The sequence below is a fragment of the Copadichromis virginalis genome, linkage group LG20 (genome assembly GCF_057382275.1).
Source record: "Copadichromis virginalis isolate Kocher_CV1m ecotype Utaka linkage group LG20, C_Virginalis_male_GT1.1, whole genome shotgun sequence".
In the NCBI taxonomy this organism is placed as follows: domain Eukaryota; kingdom Metazoa; phylum Chordata; class Actinopteri; order Cichliformes; family Cichlidae; genus Copadichromis; species Copadichromis virginalis.
This window is the reverse complement of record NC_140637.1, coordinates 23,994,410-24,014,477: the sequence shown is the minus strand read 5'-3', so window position 1 is coordinate 24,014,477 and position 20,068 is coordinate 23,994,410. Positions and strand designations below refer to the sequence as shown.

Genomic DNA, 20,068 nt, shown 5'->3' with positions numbered 1-20,068 from the left:
AGAGAGGGGCTGTGGTACTGAATGAGGGAGTCAGAACTGGCTGAGAAATACGTGAGGATGGTGCAGCACACGTATGGGGACAGTGAGACACTGCTATAATGTTCACAGACAACATTGTGATCTGTAGCGAGAGTAAGGAGCAGGTGGAGGAGAGCCTGGAGAGGTGGAGGTATGCTCTGGAAAAAAGAGGAATGAAATTCAAACAAGATAGAATACTTGTGCTAATGAGATAAAGGTGGGTGTAACAGTAATGATGCAAGGATCAGAGGTAGTGAAAGTGAAGGAGTTTAAATACAACCACCCAAACTAATACACAGTGCACAGGAGAGGTGAAGAAGAGAGTGCAGGCAGGGTGGAGTGGGTGGAGACAAGACTAGGGGTGATTTGTGACAGAAGGTTTGCAGCAAGAGTGAAAGAGAAGGTTTATAGTATGTTAGTGAGACCTGCTTTGGTGTAGGTTTGAAGATAGTGGCACTGACAACAAGGCAGGAAGAAGAGATGGAGGTGGGGGTGAGAAGGGAATGGGGTTGGACATGATGAATATGTCAGAGGGACAGCTCAGGTTGAGCTGTTCGGAGACAAAGTTGGAGAAGGCTTGGACATTTCCTGATTAGAAAGAGTGGATATAGGATGCAGGATGTGGAGTTCCAGGCTCGAAGAAAAGAGTAAGACCACAAAGATGTGTGGGTGTTGCCTAAGGACGGTAGAGATAGGGTGAAATGCAGGCAAAAGGAGCAGCCAAAAGAACAAGAAGAGGAATAAACTATTTTACACTGATTAATTTATTAATCGAATAAGTCAGTTTAGGTTAAACAATCACGATTACTGTAGTTATCATGGTATACGTTGGGGTTGCTATGAGATATGACTTGAACTCAATGGGGTGAAGCTCAATCAAAACAAATGAAGCCCTCTGCTGGACAGTATAGAGAAGTACCTCTATGACTGTCAGAGCAGCCAGTGAGAGAAGTAAGCAAGCATCCATTCATCAATTTGTCAGCTAAAAAACTCATATTACATCAGTTATTACAGTTAAGTCACACGTCTGTGAAGGTTCTCAGTCATCCAGGTCATCGTAGTCAAAGGAGCTTGCAAAGAAAAGCGTCTGGACTTCTTTATGCACAGGAGAACTAAAGAAGTCCAGACGCTTTTCTTTGCAAGCTCGTTAAGTCACACATTATTTCTGTGATTTCATTTTTTAATCAAAACATATAAATCTTGCAGCTTGCTTGTGGTAAATGCTATTTTAGGAAATCTCTGCATAGGCTATATATAACTATAGATCCCAAACTTTTTATTTAATGACCATTTTTTATGATGTATTATTTATATAACAAGCTGGTGCTAGAGAAGAAAAAAATCCAGGATTTCACATGAAAAAAAAAGACCAAAAACCCCCTCTTGTAATTATTTTGATACCTTGGAGAAGTCCTGACACAGCATGCAGGGAAACACCTTTCTCTGTTTTTATACATGCTCACATCCACTGAAGCGCTTTTGATGTTTTCTCACCACAAGACATGCAGAACACTGTCCTTATTACTATCCCTTAGTTTTGCAATATACTTCAGAGCTGCCACAGTTCTTCAGCAAACAAGAAAAAGCAGCGGTCTCACAGACCAAATGAAAGGTTGGCTTATTGAGATCAACAGATCAGTTGATTAGTCATTAGGTGCCGCTCCATGAGCTAACATGTGCTATTTGTGGAAGTCTCTGATGTGGAGATCTCTGAATAATCATAGGATTAAAGAAAATAACCATGGAACCTTTTTTATGCAGCTTACATAAAAATACACCTTTTTGGTCTTCATAGCTGCATGCCAGTAATTTATATACTCTGAATTTTTTGACTTTTTGTCAACATTACAACAGTGATTTTCAAGGAGGCGTATTTGTACTCTGGGGGGTACTTCTGCAGTTTCAAAGATCCATCCACCCATTTTCTTCTGCGTATCTGAAGTATCCTACACAGGGTATTCCAGCTACAATTTTCCATTCCTCCTGGTGGCTTCCAAGGCTTTCCCAGGTCAGACGAGGACTATAATCTCTCTGGGGTGATCGTGACTCAAGAGTTGGCAGTTCATCTTGTAATCGGAAGGTTGCTGGTCGCCCAGCTCCGACACTTCACCTGTTGCCTACTGGTGGTGGTCAGAGGGCCCGGTGGCGCCAGTGTCCAGCAGCCTCGCCTCTGTCAGTGCGCCCCAAGGCAGCTGTGGCTACAATGGAGCTTGCCATCACCAGTGTGTGAATGACTGAATGTAGTGTAAAGCGCTTTGGGGTCCTTAGGGACTAAGTAAAGTGCTATACAAATACAGGCCATTTACCATTTAGATTTCTTTTCTGATTTACTTTGAAAATAAAAATGACTAAACCAAGTCACTAAAACCAGATCTCAAAAACCAAAGGAGATAATAAATAAATGGTTGAAAGAATCAGCCCAGAATAATAGCTTAAGTTAGTTAATACTTCTTGTGCTCCAACGTCTAATCAGTGAGACTTTTACTTGGATAAACAAAAGGTAATAATAAGATAATTACATATACAGTTCTGGATAGCTTATCAATATAGAAGGCAGATTTAACTGTAATAGAAATGGAGAAGCTGACTAAATATAATAGATGCCAATATATGTGTCAGTTTCTGAGTTTCACCATCAGAGGTCGCTGTGGAATTTATAGCGATTCTGAGGAATAGCGGCGCAGAAACGTCGCACTCTCTGATTGGCCGTCGCTGGCTGGGTTCAAACGATATTACGCATGCTCAGACTCCCTTTTACGGTTAGCTTCTGAAACCTGTCAGCTCAGCGAAGCGTAGATTTTCTTAATACCTTCAAATATTTCCCAGCACTTTCTGCCTCCGGTCGGAGAAGAATAGTGAAATCTACCTGTAGGTGTCACCGAGCTTGGAGTGTAACTTTTCCACGTGTGTCGCTGAAAGAAAGCGCAAAGAATGACGAGCATTTCAAAGCGGAAAGAAGAAAGTCATCTAGTGAATGGAGGTGTAAAGCAGTCCACATGGAGCAAAGCCTTCAACAGTAACGCTGTTTGGGAAGAGAAGGTCAGTCAGTTTGTCCTTTTTTGTTATGTTAGTGCTTTTGTTGTTAGTCGCCTCAAAGTTGTGAAAGCGTGTAATGTGGCAGTCATGGAGGTATGGCTGCGAAGGATTAATCTGGGCTAGCTGTCAGATCTAAAGGGAGTAGAGTTAATCGTCTTGGTGATTTAGCCCTACTTTCAGATATTGCTCTTGTTTGTGGTTATTCATAACGAATTTCATTGCCTAATAAATATTGTAAGCCTTTCAAAGTCTGACTGATATATTGGTTGGTCGATAATATCACTGACATGCCCCTATAAGAGAATTTATTTATACCACTAAAATGTATTTATTTTAGTGGTATACTCAGTACTGGATGCAGAACATGTAGCTGAGTATGTCAACATACAGTGCTGTATAGACAAAGGTAACCCGAGTAAATACAAAATGCAGGTTTTAAAAGATGAGTTCATTTATTAAAGTGGAAAAAATAATTCCCCCCCCCGGCTACATACCTAATAAGAATCTTGACAGTCTGGAAAGGTTTACAAAGCCATTTATAAGGCTTCGGGATGCCAGTGGACCACAGTGAGAGCCGTTATCCACAAATGGAGAGAACCTGTGGTGGCCCAGTGGTGAGCTTTCCCAGGAGTGCCGGACACAACTATTCCAAGAGTGCTTTGTCGACTCATCCAGGTGGACACAAAAGAACCCAGAACAACATCTAAAGAGCTTCTGGCCTCGCTTGCCTCAGTTAAGCACAATGTTCATGATTCCGCAACAAAAGACTGGTCAAAAATTGCATCTATTGGAGAGCTGCTGATTAAAAAGAACACAAAGGCTTGTCTCACATCTGCCAAAAAGCATCGTGATGATCTTCATGACTTGTGGGAAAATATTCTCTGAACTGATTAGACAAAAGTTGATTTTTTTTTTCTTTTTCCCCACAAAATCTGTTACAACTGGCATAAAACTGACAGGGCATTTCTTATAAACATCATACCAACAGTCAAACATGGTGGTGGTGGTGTGATGGTCTTGGGCTGTTTTGCTGTTTTAGGACCTGTTAAATAAAATGTTTGTTTTATTCCACAGGACGAGTTCTTAGATGTGATTTATTGGCTCCGACAAATTATTGCAATTGTCCTTGGTGTGATGTGGGGTGTAGCACCACTAAAAGGGTTTCTGGGAATAGCCATGTAAGTATTGTGTACAGCTTGTCTAAACCTTACATCTTTCACTGACCCTTTACATATCCTGTTGTACCAAAGGAAACACTGAAAAGCTAACATCTTTTTGTGTTTGTGTGCGCTTTTTAGATTCTGCATTATCAATGCTGGCGTCCTGTATGTATACTTCAGCAGCTTTCAGCAGATCGATGAGGAAGAGTATGGGGGCACGTGGGAACTCACCAAAGAAGGCTTCATGACATCTTTTGCCCTGTTTCTGGTGGGTTTAGTAATGTCTTTCAAAATGTATAAACTGTTGAAGTATAACAAAACTTCTTAGACTTTCAAAATAGGCTATTTTGGTTCCTGGTGTACATGCATGTAAATTCATGTTAGATGTCACATTGGGTTAAGCAAGGGTAGCACATTTGTAGTATGTTAGCAGTTCAAGGATGGCCCATTTACCTCTAGAGAGCTGTGTCAGTGGAGGCAGTGTACAAAGTATGTGCTGCTGTTGATCCGTCAGCCAGCCACAGAAATTCATGAAATTCAAACATACAAAGAGCTGAAGTGAAACGGAGTGTTAAAAGCAATGAAAAGCATCCACTGTCTGGGCTTTTCGTGCCGTTTTTATTGATCTTTGAAATTTTTTTTGTGTTTCTTCCATTCCCAATGAACGTAACACTAAAATGCAAAACTGTTACAAATAGGATGAAAGATTAAATCTTTAGTGCAGTGGCACTTTGGTGTCGCTGGAATTTGTTGAAATGCATTATTGTAAATAAGTGTTCATCAAGCAATTACACTAACAGTGCCTGCAGTTAATGACTTTATCTTATATGATTAATATGTAGCTTGCAAAGACGAGCAATAAATATGTATTCATTAGTGAATAGTTTGATGTTCTTTGTCATCTTGCTATAAACAGTGATATGATAAATATAATAAAAATTAGGGCTGCTCAATTAATTGAATTTTAATCACGATTACGATCTGGGCTTTCAACGATCATTAAAAATGACTGAGCCGATTATTAGCCCCTCCCTCATTTATCCGCGACACCTTAAAGGCCGGTCCGTGAAAATATTGTCGGGCATAAACCGGTCCGTGGCGCAAAAAAGGTTGGAGACCGCTGATTAAGAGGACCCGAGGGAAGCTCGGAAAGCTAAGCAGAAGTTATTTGGAGAGTGACTGCCGTTGGTTGAAAAGAGAGTTTAAAAAAAAAAAAAAAAACTTCAGTGGTGTTGCACACTATTTTATATTATTTTTTAAAAGTCATTGTTAACCCTTTAAAGCCGGTCAGAGCAGCACGCTCCGTTTTGTGTAACTATTTTTAAATCCCTGTAGAACCTGAACCGTGTAAGCTAGCTCAATAATTTGTTTTGCATATGAAACCGGAGGAGTTGTACTTACATCTTATGCCATCAGCTTGTCCTCGGTCACGGTTTCATTCCACATATAGCTTTGCAAAAATTGCATAAAAAGCGCTTGCAGGAACAAAAACATAATATTCCAGAAACACGCTTTGCCGATCCGATCAGCTGTTCGTAACACTTCCCACAGTGAAATGATGCACCTGCTGTTTTCTTTGCAAATTTGCATCATAGGATTGTTTTTTGTTTTTCCTGCAGTATATAAAAATTGCTGTATCTCCAAAATAAAACTATGAAGACACTCAAAATAAATTTCCTGTGGTGGGAAACTATTTTTTGCAACTTTATTGTATTTAAAGTTTTGAGGGATAAGCCTCTTAAATTTCTCCAAGTAGAAATATATGTAAACAAAACAAAAACGATTTTCAATTTTTTTTGTAGTTTATTGCACTTTTTTGCAATTTATGTAATTACTATGGACTTAATGCATACATATTATTAAAATATGGGCTATAACAGTTGTATTGATGTATAGCAACTTGAAATGCTCCCACAAATGGCACTACAGCATGTAAAAAAAATAATATAAGCTCTGGTGGACTTGGTTCTATAGTAGGTCTTAAAGGGTTAAATAAATATCGTCAAATAATCGTGATCTCAATTTCAGTGAAAATAATCGTGATTATCATTTTTGCCATAATCGAGCAGCCCTAATAAAAATAATATTTTGTTATATTTATTCTAATTTAAAACATCATAAATGAACATGTGTGTTTTTATACACGAGGAAGGCGACAGGCTTTTTCCACAGGCCTGTAGGGTGGATTTTTGCTACTACACATAATTATGTTAAATTCTTTTTAGTTTATTGCTTCTCAAACACAGATGAACACACAGAAGTACTTTTTCAATTCTAGACTGCCCAGGAGAAAGGAAACCTCTGAGTGAAATGCAGTGAAACTTTAAAAGTTTACAGTTGGTTGATTTTTAGATGAGGACCAGATGTTAAACTGCTACTACCAAAAACACCGTCACCTTAAACCTCCATATTCTCTTTTTTTCCTCCCCCTTTCCCCCCCCCCCCCCCCCTCCCCTGAGTTTTTATTTCATTTACAGATTTTTGTGATCCATCAAATTTCAGCTCTTTGTCTAAAGCTTTTTAATTGTTTTCTTCTTATAGTATTTGATATTAATTTTCACCCTACTCTCTGACATGTTAGTTGATCAAATAAAAACAAACAAACAAAAACCTTCCAAATGCCAAGGAAGAAAATCCAGGGAAATATGTGCTCCTTAATAGGAATGGGTTTTTTTTGTTTTTTTTTCTCTAAATGCATTGTGAGATGTAGTTAAGGTGGTTTTGTAGATGTTTTTTCTGTTTTTGAAGAGCAAAAACCCCAAACAAACAAAGAAAAAATACCACCTCATTGAACTAGGTCCTTTTTAGATTAAATATCTGGCACTGTGGCTCTGAGTACAGACACTCAGGAGTGTAGCTTGATGTTGATGGTTGTTTGAATTCTCTAAAATATTTGCCTGTCCGACATCTGACAGCAGATTCATACGTGTGTGTAGAAACCACAGTTTTGCAGGCAGGGCAATGATGTGCTATTTATAGTTTCTCATATGCCAAGCACATGACATTCTTTCAAATGGTCCAAATCAGGTGACTGCATCACAAATATAATAGTTTCAATATGGAAACAAAGATTCTCATCCAACTTCATTGTGATATTCCCCCAGATATGCAGTAAATCCAAACGTGTTTACAAATAGCAAGTTTCTGTTAAAATTCAATCCAAATTTGTGATGGTTATGTTTTAATTCTGTGTATTAAGCTTCACAGCCCAGCAGGAAGTTTGTTTTGGAAAAAAAGAGAGCATATGTGCTGAGAACCATTACCAGAAAATTTTGGTTTGTTGCCAAAGTGCTTGCTCATAGGGGGTCATGTGATTGCTGGGTTTTTCTCTGTATTATTGTAGGGTCTACCTTACAACATAAATACATGTTCTTGTGAGAGATGAATATGATACAGTGTGAAGGTACCAAAAGTTCTGTATTACATCAGTGTTTTTAAGGCTATCTGATGGTTTTCTTCAGCTCAGTTTGAAATTTGTCAGGTCTGAGGCCCACGCTTTGATTGTCAGTGTAATCACATCTTTTTCTCTCTCTCTTGATCAGGTGGTGTGGATAATCTTTTACACAGCTCTACATTTTGACTGAGGAGGAATCTGTAAGACACTAAAAACATTGAACATTTCTGCTAAAGTAAATTGTCAAGATACAAGAACTCAGTGGTATGGGATTATCAGTGCTACTACATAAAGTATGGCTTCTCAGTGTGCAGTGCATCATGGGAATTGTCTTTGGAAGATCCAGGAAGAACACCGCAATGAAAATGTTCAAATACTGTCTTTTTTTTTTTTTTTTGAGTTTCTATTGAAGGCATATTTGATTCATTCATTTCCTTCAACACTTGTCTGTTAAAACACTAAAGGCACAGGAAACCATTTGGTTGAATTGGTATAAATTTTTATAAACAGTAGCTTGATGAGCGACATGAACATCGATTTCGGGGTGAAGCGGAAACGAATAGCGAGCATGGCCACTGTTCTCGCGGGTTATTGCTCACGGGCTGGCCAGTCAGGTGACAGGTGCAGGACAGTAAAAACAGCGTGTCATCATTTAGTCGAGAGGGTTCAATCAGTCCACGGTTGAATGTTAAATGTCTCCTTTTATTTCAGGGACAAAAATCCACCATACCGGATGAACAGAAGTACTAGTAAAAGATTCAATCTGTGGCTTCACTGTTAATCCCCCAATCTACCTTATGTATATTTGTCTCTTTCTTTTTTTTTTTTTAAGATCTTAGCTGCCTTAAAGTACAGCATATTACAGCTTACTGTTATGGTTACCAGCTACAGTATATGTATGTCTGTATTTTGAAGGCTGGAGTTATGTTTTCTTGTGAAATAGAACTCCATCCCCCCCCCTCAAGTGGATATAAACCTTCAATTTCTTAGTATTTCTAAAGATCTGCTGTCAAATTTAACGAATGTGAAAATTGTAGCTGGAGTCTAACTTTTAATATTGAAATAAATGCTGGTTGTAAGAGCGTGTATTGGCTAATATCCTATCTCAGTGTCACTAGTGTCAATGTGCTGCAGGAACAGATAACTATCAAATTTATCTCTCCATACATGTTCCTCAGTGGAAAAAGTGAGGAAACTTGCATGTTGTGGTCATATGCAATTAACAGATTTAAGTCAAACCTGATCTGTTAGAATTATTTTAATTTAATGTCTTTGATCTGGAAGCTACGTATGAGAAAGTCTTAGTTCTTGTGTTGAAATTAATTTAAACTTGTCTGTAAAATGTCTGCATTGTCCCCTTTCTTAAATCCAGCTTGTATTATGCAGATTTATTTGTATTTATGCCTTGTTTGATTAAACATTTTTCAGTATTTTATCATGAAGAACTTCAAAAAAAAAAAAAAAGCAGTTCATGCAAAGTTAATGCAATGGTACTGTTATATTAGATATGCAGCTGGTGTTTGAAAGGTTTGTATTTTCTGATCAAAATTTTGGGAATCATTAAACATGGGCTTTATTTGGCCTCCATTTTCAAAGAGGTGGTCTCTTGTTTATTGAATCTAAATTTAAAAAGTGATTGAATGAAAACTGAAACTGTCATTGGAAGAATATTTGTGAGTGTTTACTGTGACTGTTTTGTATGTATAGTTGCGAGAGGTAATGGCCACAAATTTTTATTTACCTGCGGTGTCTGCAGGAGGTCGAACAGCAGGTAGGCAGGGTGGGAGCAGTCTTTTACAATGTTTGGGCTCTGTGTAACGGTAGCGTGTGTTTAATGTTAAAGAGGCCGCCAGTGATTTTTTTTTTTTTTTGATTTATTAATTTTTGGGCCGGTCTGGGGGTGACCTTCTGTAGAGCTACTGAGCAGTCAGCATCTCACACTGTGAGGCACCATGTTAACACACGGTCTATTGTGGAGTGGTAAAAGGTCACCAGCAGCTTTTCCTTGATCATTCCCAGACAGTGCAAATGTTGCTATGCCACAGTGTTGATTTCAAATTCAAATTTTATTTGTCATGTACACAGTCATACACAGTACGATATGCAGTGAATTTCTTAGACAACTGCTCGTGACCTAAAAAGAAAAGGCTATGAATAAGATAGGAAATAAATATGAAAATTAAAAAGGGTAAATTTAACTAGGAAGGAATAAGATAAAATATATAAATTAAAGTTAAAAAATAAAATAACTGCACAACAAAATACACAGTACACAGTATAGAACTATATAAGAATGTATGAAGAAATATAAATATATATATACACAATAACAGCAGCTGTACAAGTATTAACTGGAAATGAAGACTAATGACCAGTGTTGTGCAATTCACATTATTTAGTGTCTTGTGCGGTGCAAATATGCCCTTGAGGCCTTGAGTTCCCCACCCCGGACATACATTAATAAATAAAAAGACTAGAACTAACACTGAAACTAATAAAAACTAAACTAAAGCTAAAAAATGTCAAAAAGTAAACTGAACAACTGAGCTTTATATCACACGCCCTACGATGTCACAATGATACCATAAAGTTTCACAAAATCACACGCTGCATGAATTCTGTGTTAACATGCTGTCTGCATCATCAGTTCTGCTCCAATCATATGGCTAGGAAAAAACTTTAGTTTCTATTGGATCATCTCCGAACTTTACATGAGCACTTTCTTTGTTTGAGCTTTTAAAACAATATCTCAATACAATATTATATGACTTCACAATGACACAAAGTGACACTAGATTTCCAAGTTAACAATGGTGGCATCAGCATAAAAAGCACAAAGTTTTTAAACAACCCTTCCCGTTTAGGGGGTTCATCTTGTTGAACCCGTGCCATGAAGGCGGGTCAGAAGCCAAAAGGGCTCCAAATTGGTGCTACCGAGATGTACCTAATAAAATGTCCAGTGTGCGTATATATTGAAATGTAGTATTTATGACGTATGTAATTAACAGCTTGAAAAGTCAGCGTAAACTTCCCCTTGCACCTGTTTTTGAACGAGCTGACATCGTTCATAAAAACGAAGGAAACAGAGCTTGTGACGTCATCCCCCGGCTATGCAAAGGGGGGGATATGTGACGTAGAAGCCAAGATGGCGGCTCCCCTCTCCACGATGAAATTTTGGAAGCCGGGTAAGTAGGAATAAAAGAGGATAGATTAGCTTGTTGGTGGTTTGTTTGGGTTTGTATTTGTTAGCGTGAGCTGCTAACGTCGACCAGCGAGTCTCGGTGCGGCTGCAGCGGCGTTCACGGCAGCTGCGTGATTTCTGCAGCCGGCGCAGATCAGCTCGGTTTAACTGCGCGGAATCAAACTATAACCTTCCAGAGGAAAACAGACACACGCACTGTGGAGCAGGGTACAATAACACACATGATGGAGTTTGTGTGCGCCGAAACCTTTCTTTTATCGCTCTGCCATGACATGTTCATTGCACCAAATCAAATCCTCCTAAGTCCCTTTTTCCTCAGCCTGCCTGCGTTTAAATAAAATATCTTATCTTCTCCTCCTTCACCATCTGCTCTGCTTCAGGCTCTGAGGCACCGGGGATCTCAGAGGAGCGGGAGCTGAACTCAGAGACCACCGGCTCCCCCATCATCTTCAACCCCCACACCGCACTCTCCATAGAGAAGCAGCGACAGAAACTCCCCGTTTTTAAGGTTTTTAAACCGCTTTTGCACCTGCTCTAATGTTACAGGGTTATTTTGTGATCCCCTGTGCTTGTTGTTTAATTGTTCATTAAGTGCTTCTCGTTACTGCTGCCCCTCCAGCACAGAAACAACATCTTGTACTTGGTTGAGAGCTTCCAGACTGTAATCATAGTTGGTGAGACTGGATGTGGGAAGACGACACAGATACCTCAGGTTAGTGTGATTTACTCCATGCAACATTTATGGCATAAAAGATGAATGACAAAAAACCGTTTTCTTGCATTTATGATAGCAGTCAGGAAAAAAAAAAGGGGGGGTGGTGGGGTACCTTCAAAGTCATGCTGCAGTGACTCACACCTTTTCATGTGGATTAACTCCCACAGCGGTTTAACATGACCTTGTTTTTTGGTGCTTTTTGGAGCCTCTTTTGAAAGCAAGTGTTTGGACCACATCAGCTAGAATGTAATTTATGCACAGTCCACTTTTCATGCTTTGTACTTCCCTCCTTTTTTGGATCTACCTTCTCTTTTTTCATGTGATTTTCATCAGTACCTGCTGGAGGCTGGCTGGGCAGCGGAGGGGAAGGTGATTGGAGTGACACAGCCTCGACGTGTGGCTGCTATCTCTGTAAGAACCCCACTGATCTCCTCTTATTGCGCGGCTCCTTCGCTGTTTGCCAATGTCATTCCCTTCACAGCAGTTCAGCTCACACCGAAGGTCACACACATTCCTTAAACTCTGTATTTTCGCCCCTCTTTGTTTCCTGCTGATAGGTAGCTAACCGTGTGGCAGAGGAGAGAGGGGCCCTGCTGGGCCATGAGGTGGGCTACACTATTAGATTCGATGACTGTTCTGATCCCCACGCTACGAGGATCAAGGTATTTGCTTGTCAGTTGTGTTTGTGGCCTCAGCGATAAGCGTTTTACATGTGTGGTTGTAGGAAAGCCCAGTTCTGTTTGTGTGGGGGGGAAAAAATGTTTTAGAGGTCGTATTTGAGAAAAACAACTCAGACTTATCATCGGATGTGAATTGTGAATGTTTCTCAATATTTTAAGAGGCTAATTGGGGATCAGCCTCAGCAATACTGATATTTGGGGGGAAGTCCTAACACTAATATGTCATTATTTGGGGGAAAATATCTCATAATCTAAAGATAAGAAACCTTGTTTTCAGGAAAGTGTGTGGCTGTGATCACTGGATCTTTGTAACCCATGGGCAGAAATTTCATTGAATCTCTCTGTAAATGTCCTTCAGTGCTTAACTGCACCTGTGTGCTTCAGTTTCTAACAGATGGCATGCTGGTGCGAGAGATGATGTCTGATCCACTTCTGAAAAAGTACAGGTACATGATTGCAATAGAGCCATTAAGCAGTCCCTTTTCTCTGCATGGCAAATACGTTACTAGGGAGGCCGCATGTACAAAACCAGGACACAGAGTTGTCATGATGCTGGCCTGTGATCTTCACACTGAGATATCTGCTAAAAATCCTAACTCTTACATGTAAAGTTGTTTTTGTTATAAAGTATTAATTAATGTTTACTTTTTTGCAACTAATGTTCTTCATTGTACCCTCACCCAAAGTGTGTTGATGCTAGACGAGGCGCATGAGAGGACCCTCTATACAGACATAGCGATTGGTCTGCTAAAGAAGGTAATGCCCGCTGAAACGAATCTAAATTTTACGTTAATGTCACTCATTAATTTACAGCTGTTTAAGTAGGAGAGAAAGTTGTGGCTCATTCCTCTGACTTTCATCCGTTTCTCTCCGATTTTTCGGCAGATTCAGAAGAAGCGACGAGACCTGAGGCTGATTGTGGCCTCTGCCACTCTTGATGCCAAGGTGACTGAATCATTAAGATGAGCAGATTTGCTTGATTAGACAGAAAAGATAAACAAAAGACCGACAGAGGGAAAGCTGATGTCAGGTCAGATCACGTTGTACTGACATCTGCGATACCCTGATGATAGAAAGACACAATCAGGCCACGATTGTGCTAAGCATTACCCGAGTCAGCTGAAATGTCATATCAGATGTGTTCTGTACGTTCAGTTTAAAAAGGCTTTTATCTACACGTGCCGTGTTTTTCAGCTAAACGGCGCTGGAAGTTGTGAACTTTCTCAAATGTCAGAGTGAGGGCACCAACTGTTTCTTTGGTTTGGTTAAAGTGAATCACACATTAAATTCAGTTTTAAATGTTTAATGTGTTAAATCTTTGCCAAGCCTGCCAGCTGTGGAAGCAGTGTAGTTGGCTTCTTTAATGTTAATGCAATTATAATGCCTCCATTCAAACGTGAGACAAATCAACTAGTGGTTAAATGCTTTATTAATGTCCATTTTATTAATTGAAATACGAATATTATGTGAAGAAATTCCATGACTTCTTCAACCTGAATGAGTCCGGCGATCCGAGCAAAGACACCTGTGGAATTCTGACAGTAGAGGGACGCTCTTACCCGGTGGATATCTTCTACACCGTCAGGTAGGCAACACACAGAATCCAAACTGAGCAAATAGTCTGTTATTTTTGCATATTCCTTTTTGTTGTTGTTGTTGTTGTTTTTCCTGAGGTATGTTTGGTTTGCTTTCAGTCCTGTCCCAGATTATGTGAAAGCTACGGTGGAGACTGTGCTCAAGATTCACGAGACTGAGGATGATGGAGATGTCCTGGCTTTTCTCACTGGGCAGGTTAGCAGCCATATCATTTACTGACCTAGCTTTTATTTGACATCAGTGTGAAAACAGTAAAAACCAAATCATCCCATATACCAGGTTTCTTAATGGTTTCGATTGTTTTCTTTTTCACCTTAGGAGGAGGTGGAGAAGGTGGTGTCCCTGCTGCAGGATCAGGCCAGGACTCTGTCACGGTACGGCATGAAGAAGCACCTGAGAATTTTGCCCATGTATTCTGGTCTTCCTTACGCCGATCAGATGAAGGTCTTTGAGCGGGTGCCCTCTTCTGTTCGCAAGGTAAAAATCTTGTTTTTGTGTGTTTATATGGACAATCCAAGATGCAAGTCAGGCTGGATAATCATATCAACATTTTTAGTTAATGGATGAAATAACTGCCATTTTTGGCATATATTAACAATCTTTTACTGTTATGATGAATTTCTTGTAATGATAGAAATGGTACAGACTGGTGACGTATGAGCCAGCACAAGCAAATAAACCTTTATTAACACAATATCATTTAATTTTTCTTCCAGGTTGTGGTGGCCACTAATATAGCTGAGACCTCCATCACTATAAATGGAATTGTATTTGTCATTGACTGTGCGTTTGTGAAGCTGCGAGCCTATAATCCTTGCACTGCCATTGAATCGCTGGTGGTCACGCCCATCTCCAAGGCTTCAGCCAGTCAGAGGGCGGGGAGAGCTGGACGCAACCGACCTGGGAAATGCTTTCGACTGTACACGGGTATGTGTGAACCTCCAGCCATATGATACACGCAATGAACATATTTTTATTTACATTTTTGTTCATTATAACTCCCTTTCCCTGTCTTTTCTTGTCTGCATGTCTCCCTGTCCACTTTATCGCTGCTGTTCCTTTGTCAGAGGAGGACTTTGAGAAACTGCCGGCTTCCACTGTGCCAGAGATGCAGCGCTCCAATTTGGCCCCTGTCATCCTGCAGCTCAAAGCGTTGGGCATTGACAACGTGCTGCGGTTCAGCTTTCTCTCTGTGAGTGGCTCGCTTTGAATCCACAGAGTAGCTGTGATGTGTTCAGCCACTGTGAAAGGAATCGTAGTTTATATTTTTATTAGAAAGAGAAATGTGCATAGCAACTATAAAATGAATGCAGTTTGTGTTTTTAAAGATGTCATGGCCTCCTAAGAGTGCTAATTACCACTCCATTGTGTCGTTTAGAGTAAATATTGTGCTTAAAATTGCCTTTATTTTTATTATGATTTATTAGCCTCCTCCAGCTCAGACTATGGTTCAGGCACTGGAGCTTCTCTACGCTCTGGGAGGTAAGAAACAAGGTCCTTAAAAATGATGTGAAATAGTGGAAAAGCAAAGTTTGTCCTTCAACTATAGGACTAGCTTTCAAAATCCTGCACTCACAAGCTTCTTCGAGGTAAAATGTCCTCGTGCAAAATGCAGACTCGTCGCTAATTTTGTGTCTCTTGGCAGGTTTGGATCATTACGGCCGTTTGACTGATCCCATGGGTGTGCGGATGGCAGAGTTTCCCCTCAGCCCCATGTTTGCTAAGATGCTCCTAGAGTCGGGAAACTTTGGGTGCTCCAAAGAGATTGTTACCATAGCAGCAATGATGCAGATTCAGAATATATTTGTCGTGCCACCCAATCAGAAGAAAGCTGCTGTAAGTGGAAACCGGCCCTCAGACGGAGCATGTTGTATTTTTAGCAGAAATGCTAAGTCAGCAAAATAATTATCCTATTTATTTATTTATTTTTGTTATCTCTGCCTGCAGGCCCGCGAGCACAGGAAGTTTGCAGTCGCAGAAGGAGACCACCTCACCATGCTGAATGTGTATGAAGCATTCATTAAGGTATAGTTGTGAGCGCACGTATGCACATTCCTCAGACTGTGACCACGAACTTTGCCAAAGCCTGGAGTAAAGTCAACTCTGACCTTGTGTTTTTACTTCTTTCCGGCAGCACCAGAAGAGCTCCCAGTGGTGTCAGGAGCATTTTCTCAACTACAAGGGTCTGCTGCGAGCTGTGACTGTACGAGAGCAGCTCCGGCGCCTCATGAACAAGTTTAAAGTGCCGCGAACATCCAGTGAAGGTATGCGTTTTCTTTCTGGGCTTGTACCAGCCGAGTACACACATTCAGTCCAAGACACATTCTGACTTGTTAGGCACGAAGTCTCCTGTTTTTAAGCTGTTTCACCGTAATCTTCTTGATGTGTGTCTCGCACAGGTGATCCAGATGTGATCTTGAAGTGCATTGTCTCTGGATTTTTTGCTAATGCAGCTCGCATTCACCATTCTGGTTCCTACCGGTAAGGACAAACGTCTGTCACTTTATTAGATGTCTCAGTTTTCCCACCTGAGGGGTTTTAACAGTTTTCATGTTTTGTTTTGTTTTTTACAAAAACCACTTGGTGCACTCCGTCATTCTTTTTCCTTTGCCAGGACTTTACGAGACGATCGTGAGCTTCACATCCACCCAAACTCTGTGCTGTACGGAGAGAAACCTCCAAAGTGGTCAGTGTTCATTCTTTGAGCTGCTGAAGTGTCAGTAATGATCTTAAGGCTTTGCAGAGAACTGAAATGCCTAACTGTTTCTAAAAGCATCTTTTATTTGGACATGTTTGAGAGAAACATGCTGTAAACATTTCTGTGTTGCATTCTTTCAGGGTTGTCTTCAATGAAGTGGTGCAGACATCAAAATACTACATGCGTGACGTGACTGCTGTTGAGTCGTCTTGGCTGGTTGAGTTGGCCCCTCACTTTTACAAGCAAGCCAAGGTATGTCAAACAATTAAAGCTGACCAGCTTATTATTTGTTATTAATCTCAAATATATATTGTGCAATAATTGTTGTGTTTTGTTTTTAATCTCAGTTCCAAAAGAGTTGCGATGCTGTGTAAAAATGTAAATAAAAATGATGCGCAAATCTCGCAAACCCATATTTTATTCACAAGAGAACATAGGAAGTATCAAATGTTTAAACAGTGGCTCATTTTGAATTTGTTGGCAGTAACGTGTCTCAAAAAACTGGGATGGCGTAACAAAAAGCTGGAAAAGTAAGGGGGTATTGAAAAGAAATGGCTGGTGGAATATTTTGCAAGTAATTAAGTGAACTGGGACTGCGCCTACAGATTGTAGAGTTTCAGAATAATGGTCTTCAACATAAAATTGCAAATAATTTGATTCATCATCATCCATAGAACAAACGATTCTGTAGAACACAACTGTTAATCTTGACGTAGCATTTTCAGTGGGAGAAACATTTAGTCTCTCATCTAAGTGACTTCTATTCAATTCAGTTCTATTCAATTTTATTTGTACAGCGCCAAATCACAACAACAGGCAGTTTATATTGTAAGATAGATCCTACAACCCTCACAGCTTCTGTATTTTTTGATTTTGTTTTATTATTATTATTATTATTATTTTTATTTTTTTGTGTCTTTTAGCATGGCTCGCTGGCCAGCAAGAGATCCAGGGTCCTCTAAATCTCCTCATCACTTCACCACGATAAAAGAGGAAGAATAATTTACCACTGTGCCCCTTCTCCATTTCACTGTATATAAAGATGTAATATATATATGTATATTTATTGTCCACCTGCACAACCCCATCTACACTATGTGGCCATGCTACACTGGGATTCAGCGGTATAATTTAAATGTTGATGTAAACATTTAAACTTGCTCCATTTGAGTGTGTCTCGGTTTTGGCTGTGCTGTAGTGTATATTCAGTCTATGAGAGTAAATGCTAATGAATGTGAAATGAGTCTAGGCTGTGCCTGACCCAGTGTCCATTCTGGGACGGTCATGTAGTTCATTCATATATATGTGTGTGTATATATATAATCATAGCAGGCTCAGGTCCAGGGAAGGGCTTCGGTGCCACAGGCCTGTCCACACCTGGTCCCAGGCTGCATTTTTTTTTTAAAGTGCTATATTTTGTTTCCTGTTGCCGATGGATGATAGACCCTGGTCTGTGAGGGCGTGTCCTTTAAGAGCATGGTTTTTGTTTGTTTGTAGTTATTTTGCTTTCCCCACAAACTGGGTGCCTTTTATGTTTAAATTAGTTTACTTAACCTCAGATTTAATTTTGATGTCTTATAAATTTCTTTTCCTTCATACAGAATGTAGTGGTATATATTTCCAACACATCTACAGCATACCAAAACTCATGATTTTGTTCAGTCAACCTGAGATCCTCCAATAATGATACTGTGAAGGGATAGCATTACTTTTGGATCCTCGTTTTACACTCTTACCGCTCGACTACAGTATAGCTCAGACATAGTGGCCTTGTCACCACTTTGTGCCAGTTTATTTTGACAGTGTGTTTTGCATTTCATTTTGAAATGTAATTGTAGATGTAAGGGGGGGGGAAAATTACACCCAAACATTGTAAACAAAAAGCTGTGAAACTAAAACAAATGAAGTGCCATTTGTTCCTGTGATGATGTAAAGTGCATCCAAAGCCTCAAAAGACACTGTAGCAAACATCTGACTTCTTCTTATGGTTTCATAGTTTTAACAAGTTCATTTGTTTGTTTTTGTGTCCATGAGTATTGTCTAAGCAGCTGTTTAGCAAAAGGGTTTTTACATTCCACATGTATGGATTCATGAGTTTGTCTTTTTGTTTTCCTTCAGAGGTGTTTGGCCCTGAAAGCTTCAGTGAGCTGTATAATAAAGGTTTTGATATTATACTCTGCTGGCATCAAACCAGTACAGTTACTCCTGCCACCAAATTTTACATCTACATGCCTGTTTTTTCTTCTTCTTTTTTTAGGTTATAACTGTAGATGCAAACAAAACACCAAACAGTAGGTAGGCAAACAAATTCAAATTAGATGACTACGATTAAAAGTATCTCTGCATGCTAAGTTGTGCTCTGATGTAGACCTGTACATTTAAGATCACCTCGTAGACTTGTTGCAGATGAAAATATTTGAGGTGACTTGTTCTCTCTTATTTTGTGCAGACACTGAGTATGTATGCAGCCAAAGCAGTAATCTGTAGACCCGTGTAACAGCTTACCTCTGAGATACAACCTGCCACCTGCCATCTCTTCCTCCCATCATCAAATAAAGCCTTACTGTCATACACTTAAGTGCTGAGTGTCATTTGCTGTGCTCACTTAACTCTTTAAAGCCAAGTGCATTATATTTGATATATAATTTTTTTTGAGACTTTTACATCATCAGCATATTGGGTTTTTTATTTTTTTTTGTCCCTTCCCGAAAAACCAAAATAAATGTCACATTAAATTTATAAGCAATAAATTACCCCCAAAATAGCCTGATGTAGCATATATGTAAATTAATGTCTTTATATAGACTTTTAAATTTCAACAGAAGTTTCAATAAATACTATTTTCAGAAAATTTGAATTTTATAAATTATTTAATGTTTCAGGCTTTAGAAGGTTAACTGGTGTTCTTGCAGTACATGTGTCCGCCGGGGGGTGTCACCATTGCACCGCAAACAGTGCCGCCGAGGCACAATTATTCAGAAGCTCATCAGTAAGTGCAGAGGCATTTATCAGTGTCTGTATGTGTATTTGTTCCGCTTGTGGTACGTGCGTGTGCTGTAAGCGGCTGCTTTTGCTGTGACAACTTGCTTTGTGGATCATTTGGAGGTGCGGTCTGATGAGCGCCTGGGCCCTAGCTGCAGTAATCTGTGTACACAATCGGAAATGTAGACACTGCATGAGTATATTTAAGCGCATTTGGCACAGATGTAAGTTTTGTTTAACTGAGACTTTTCTGTTTGGTTTATTTATTTATTTTTTAAATGCTCTTTTTTTCTTTAAGCTTTCCTCCAACTTCTAGGAGTGTGCAGCAAATGCTCTTTGGGCCACATGTTACTAGATACTACAAAACAATCCAAACAGCATGTCGCAACCTTATTTTTTGATATATGTGTTGCATACAAAATTTTACAATACACACAAACAACAAACCAATCAAACAAAAATAACAAAACTCTTTGGAGTTCCTAGTGAGGGTGGAAAGGTCCAGGGGTTCAAATAATGTGAATTATTTGAAGAACAAACTTCTAACACCAATAATTGTATGTCTTTTGAAAGCTACTTGGAACAAG

General features: G+C 39.6%; 2 protein-coding genes across 2 annotated transcripts; both read left to right on the top strand.

The window, feature by feature from the left end:
• The first annotated feature begins 2,739 nt into the window (after nt 1-2,739).
• rab5if (RAB5 interacting factor) lies at nt 2,740-9,203 on the top strand. Its single transcript, XM_085444278.1, has 4 exons — nt 2,740-3,057; nt 4,129-4,232; nt 4,353-4,482; nt 7,757-9,203. The coding sequence occupies exons 1-4, from the start codon at nt 2,950-2,952 to the stop codon at nt 7,796-7,798; spliced, it is 384 nt and encodes a 127-aa protein (XP_085300404.1). The 5' UTR covers nt 2,740-2,949; the 3' UTR covers nt 7,799-9,203.
• A 1,507-nt stretch (nt 9,204-10,710) lies between these two features.
• dhx35 (DEAH-box helicase 35) lies at nt 10,711-19,072 on the top strand. The gene is made up of 21 exons (XM_085443940.1): nt 10,711-10,793; nt 11,191-11,318; nt 11,430-11,522; nt 11,859-11,936; nt 12,083-12,187; nt 12,590-12,651; nt 12,892-12,961; nt 13,091-13,150; nt 13,678-13,790; nt 13,900-13,996; nt 14,120-14,278; nt 14,518-14,728; nt 14,869-14,993; nt 15,229-15,283; nt 15,447-15,637; nt 15,749-15,826; nt 15,936-16,065; nt 16,201-16,282; nt 16,416-16,487; nt 16,640-16,751; nt 17,423-19,072. Exons 1-21 carry the CDS (start codon nt 10,754-10,756, stop codon nt 17,459-17,461), a joined length of 2,100 nt encoding a protein of 699 aa, XP_085300066.1. The 5' UTR covers nt 10,711-10,753; the 3' UTR covers nt 17,462-19,072.
• Nucleotides 19,073-20,068: the final 996 nt, after the last annotated feature.

Excerpts from the sequence above, each read along its gene's own strand:
- rab5if (XM_085444278.1), top strand. The coding sequence starts at position 2,950 with ATGACGAGCATTTCAAAGCGGAAAGAAGAAAGTCATCTAGTGAATGGA. Across the intron at positions 4,233-4,352 it reads GGGTTTCTGGGAATAGCCAT|ATTCTGCATTATCAATGCTG; the intron begins GTAAGTATTGTG and ends TGCGCTTTTTAG. Across the intron at positions 4,483-7,756 it reads CATCTTTTGCCCTGTTTCTG|GTGGTGTGGATAATCTTTTA; the intron begins GTGGGTTTAGTA and ends TCTCTTGATCAG.
- dhx35 (XM_085443940.1), top strand. The coding sequence starts at position 10,754 with ATGGCGGCTCCCCTCTCCACGATGAAATTTTGGAAGCCGG. Across the intron at positions 11,523-11,858 it reads AGACGACACAGATACCTCAG|TACCTGCTGGAGGCTGGCTG; the intron begins GTTAGTGTGATT and ends GATTTTCATCAG. Across the intron at positions 14,279-14,517 it reads TGCCCTCTTCTGTTCGCAAG|GTTGTGGTGGCCACTAATAT; the intron begins GTAAAAATCTTG and ends TTTTTCTTCCAG.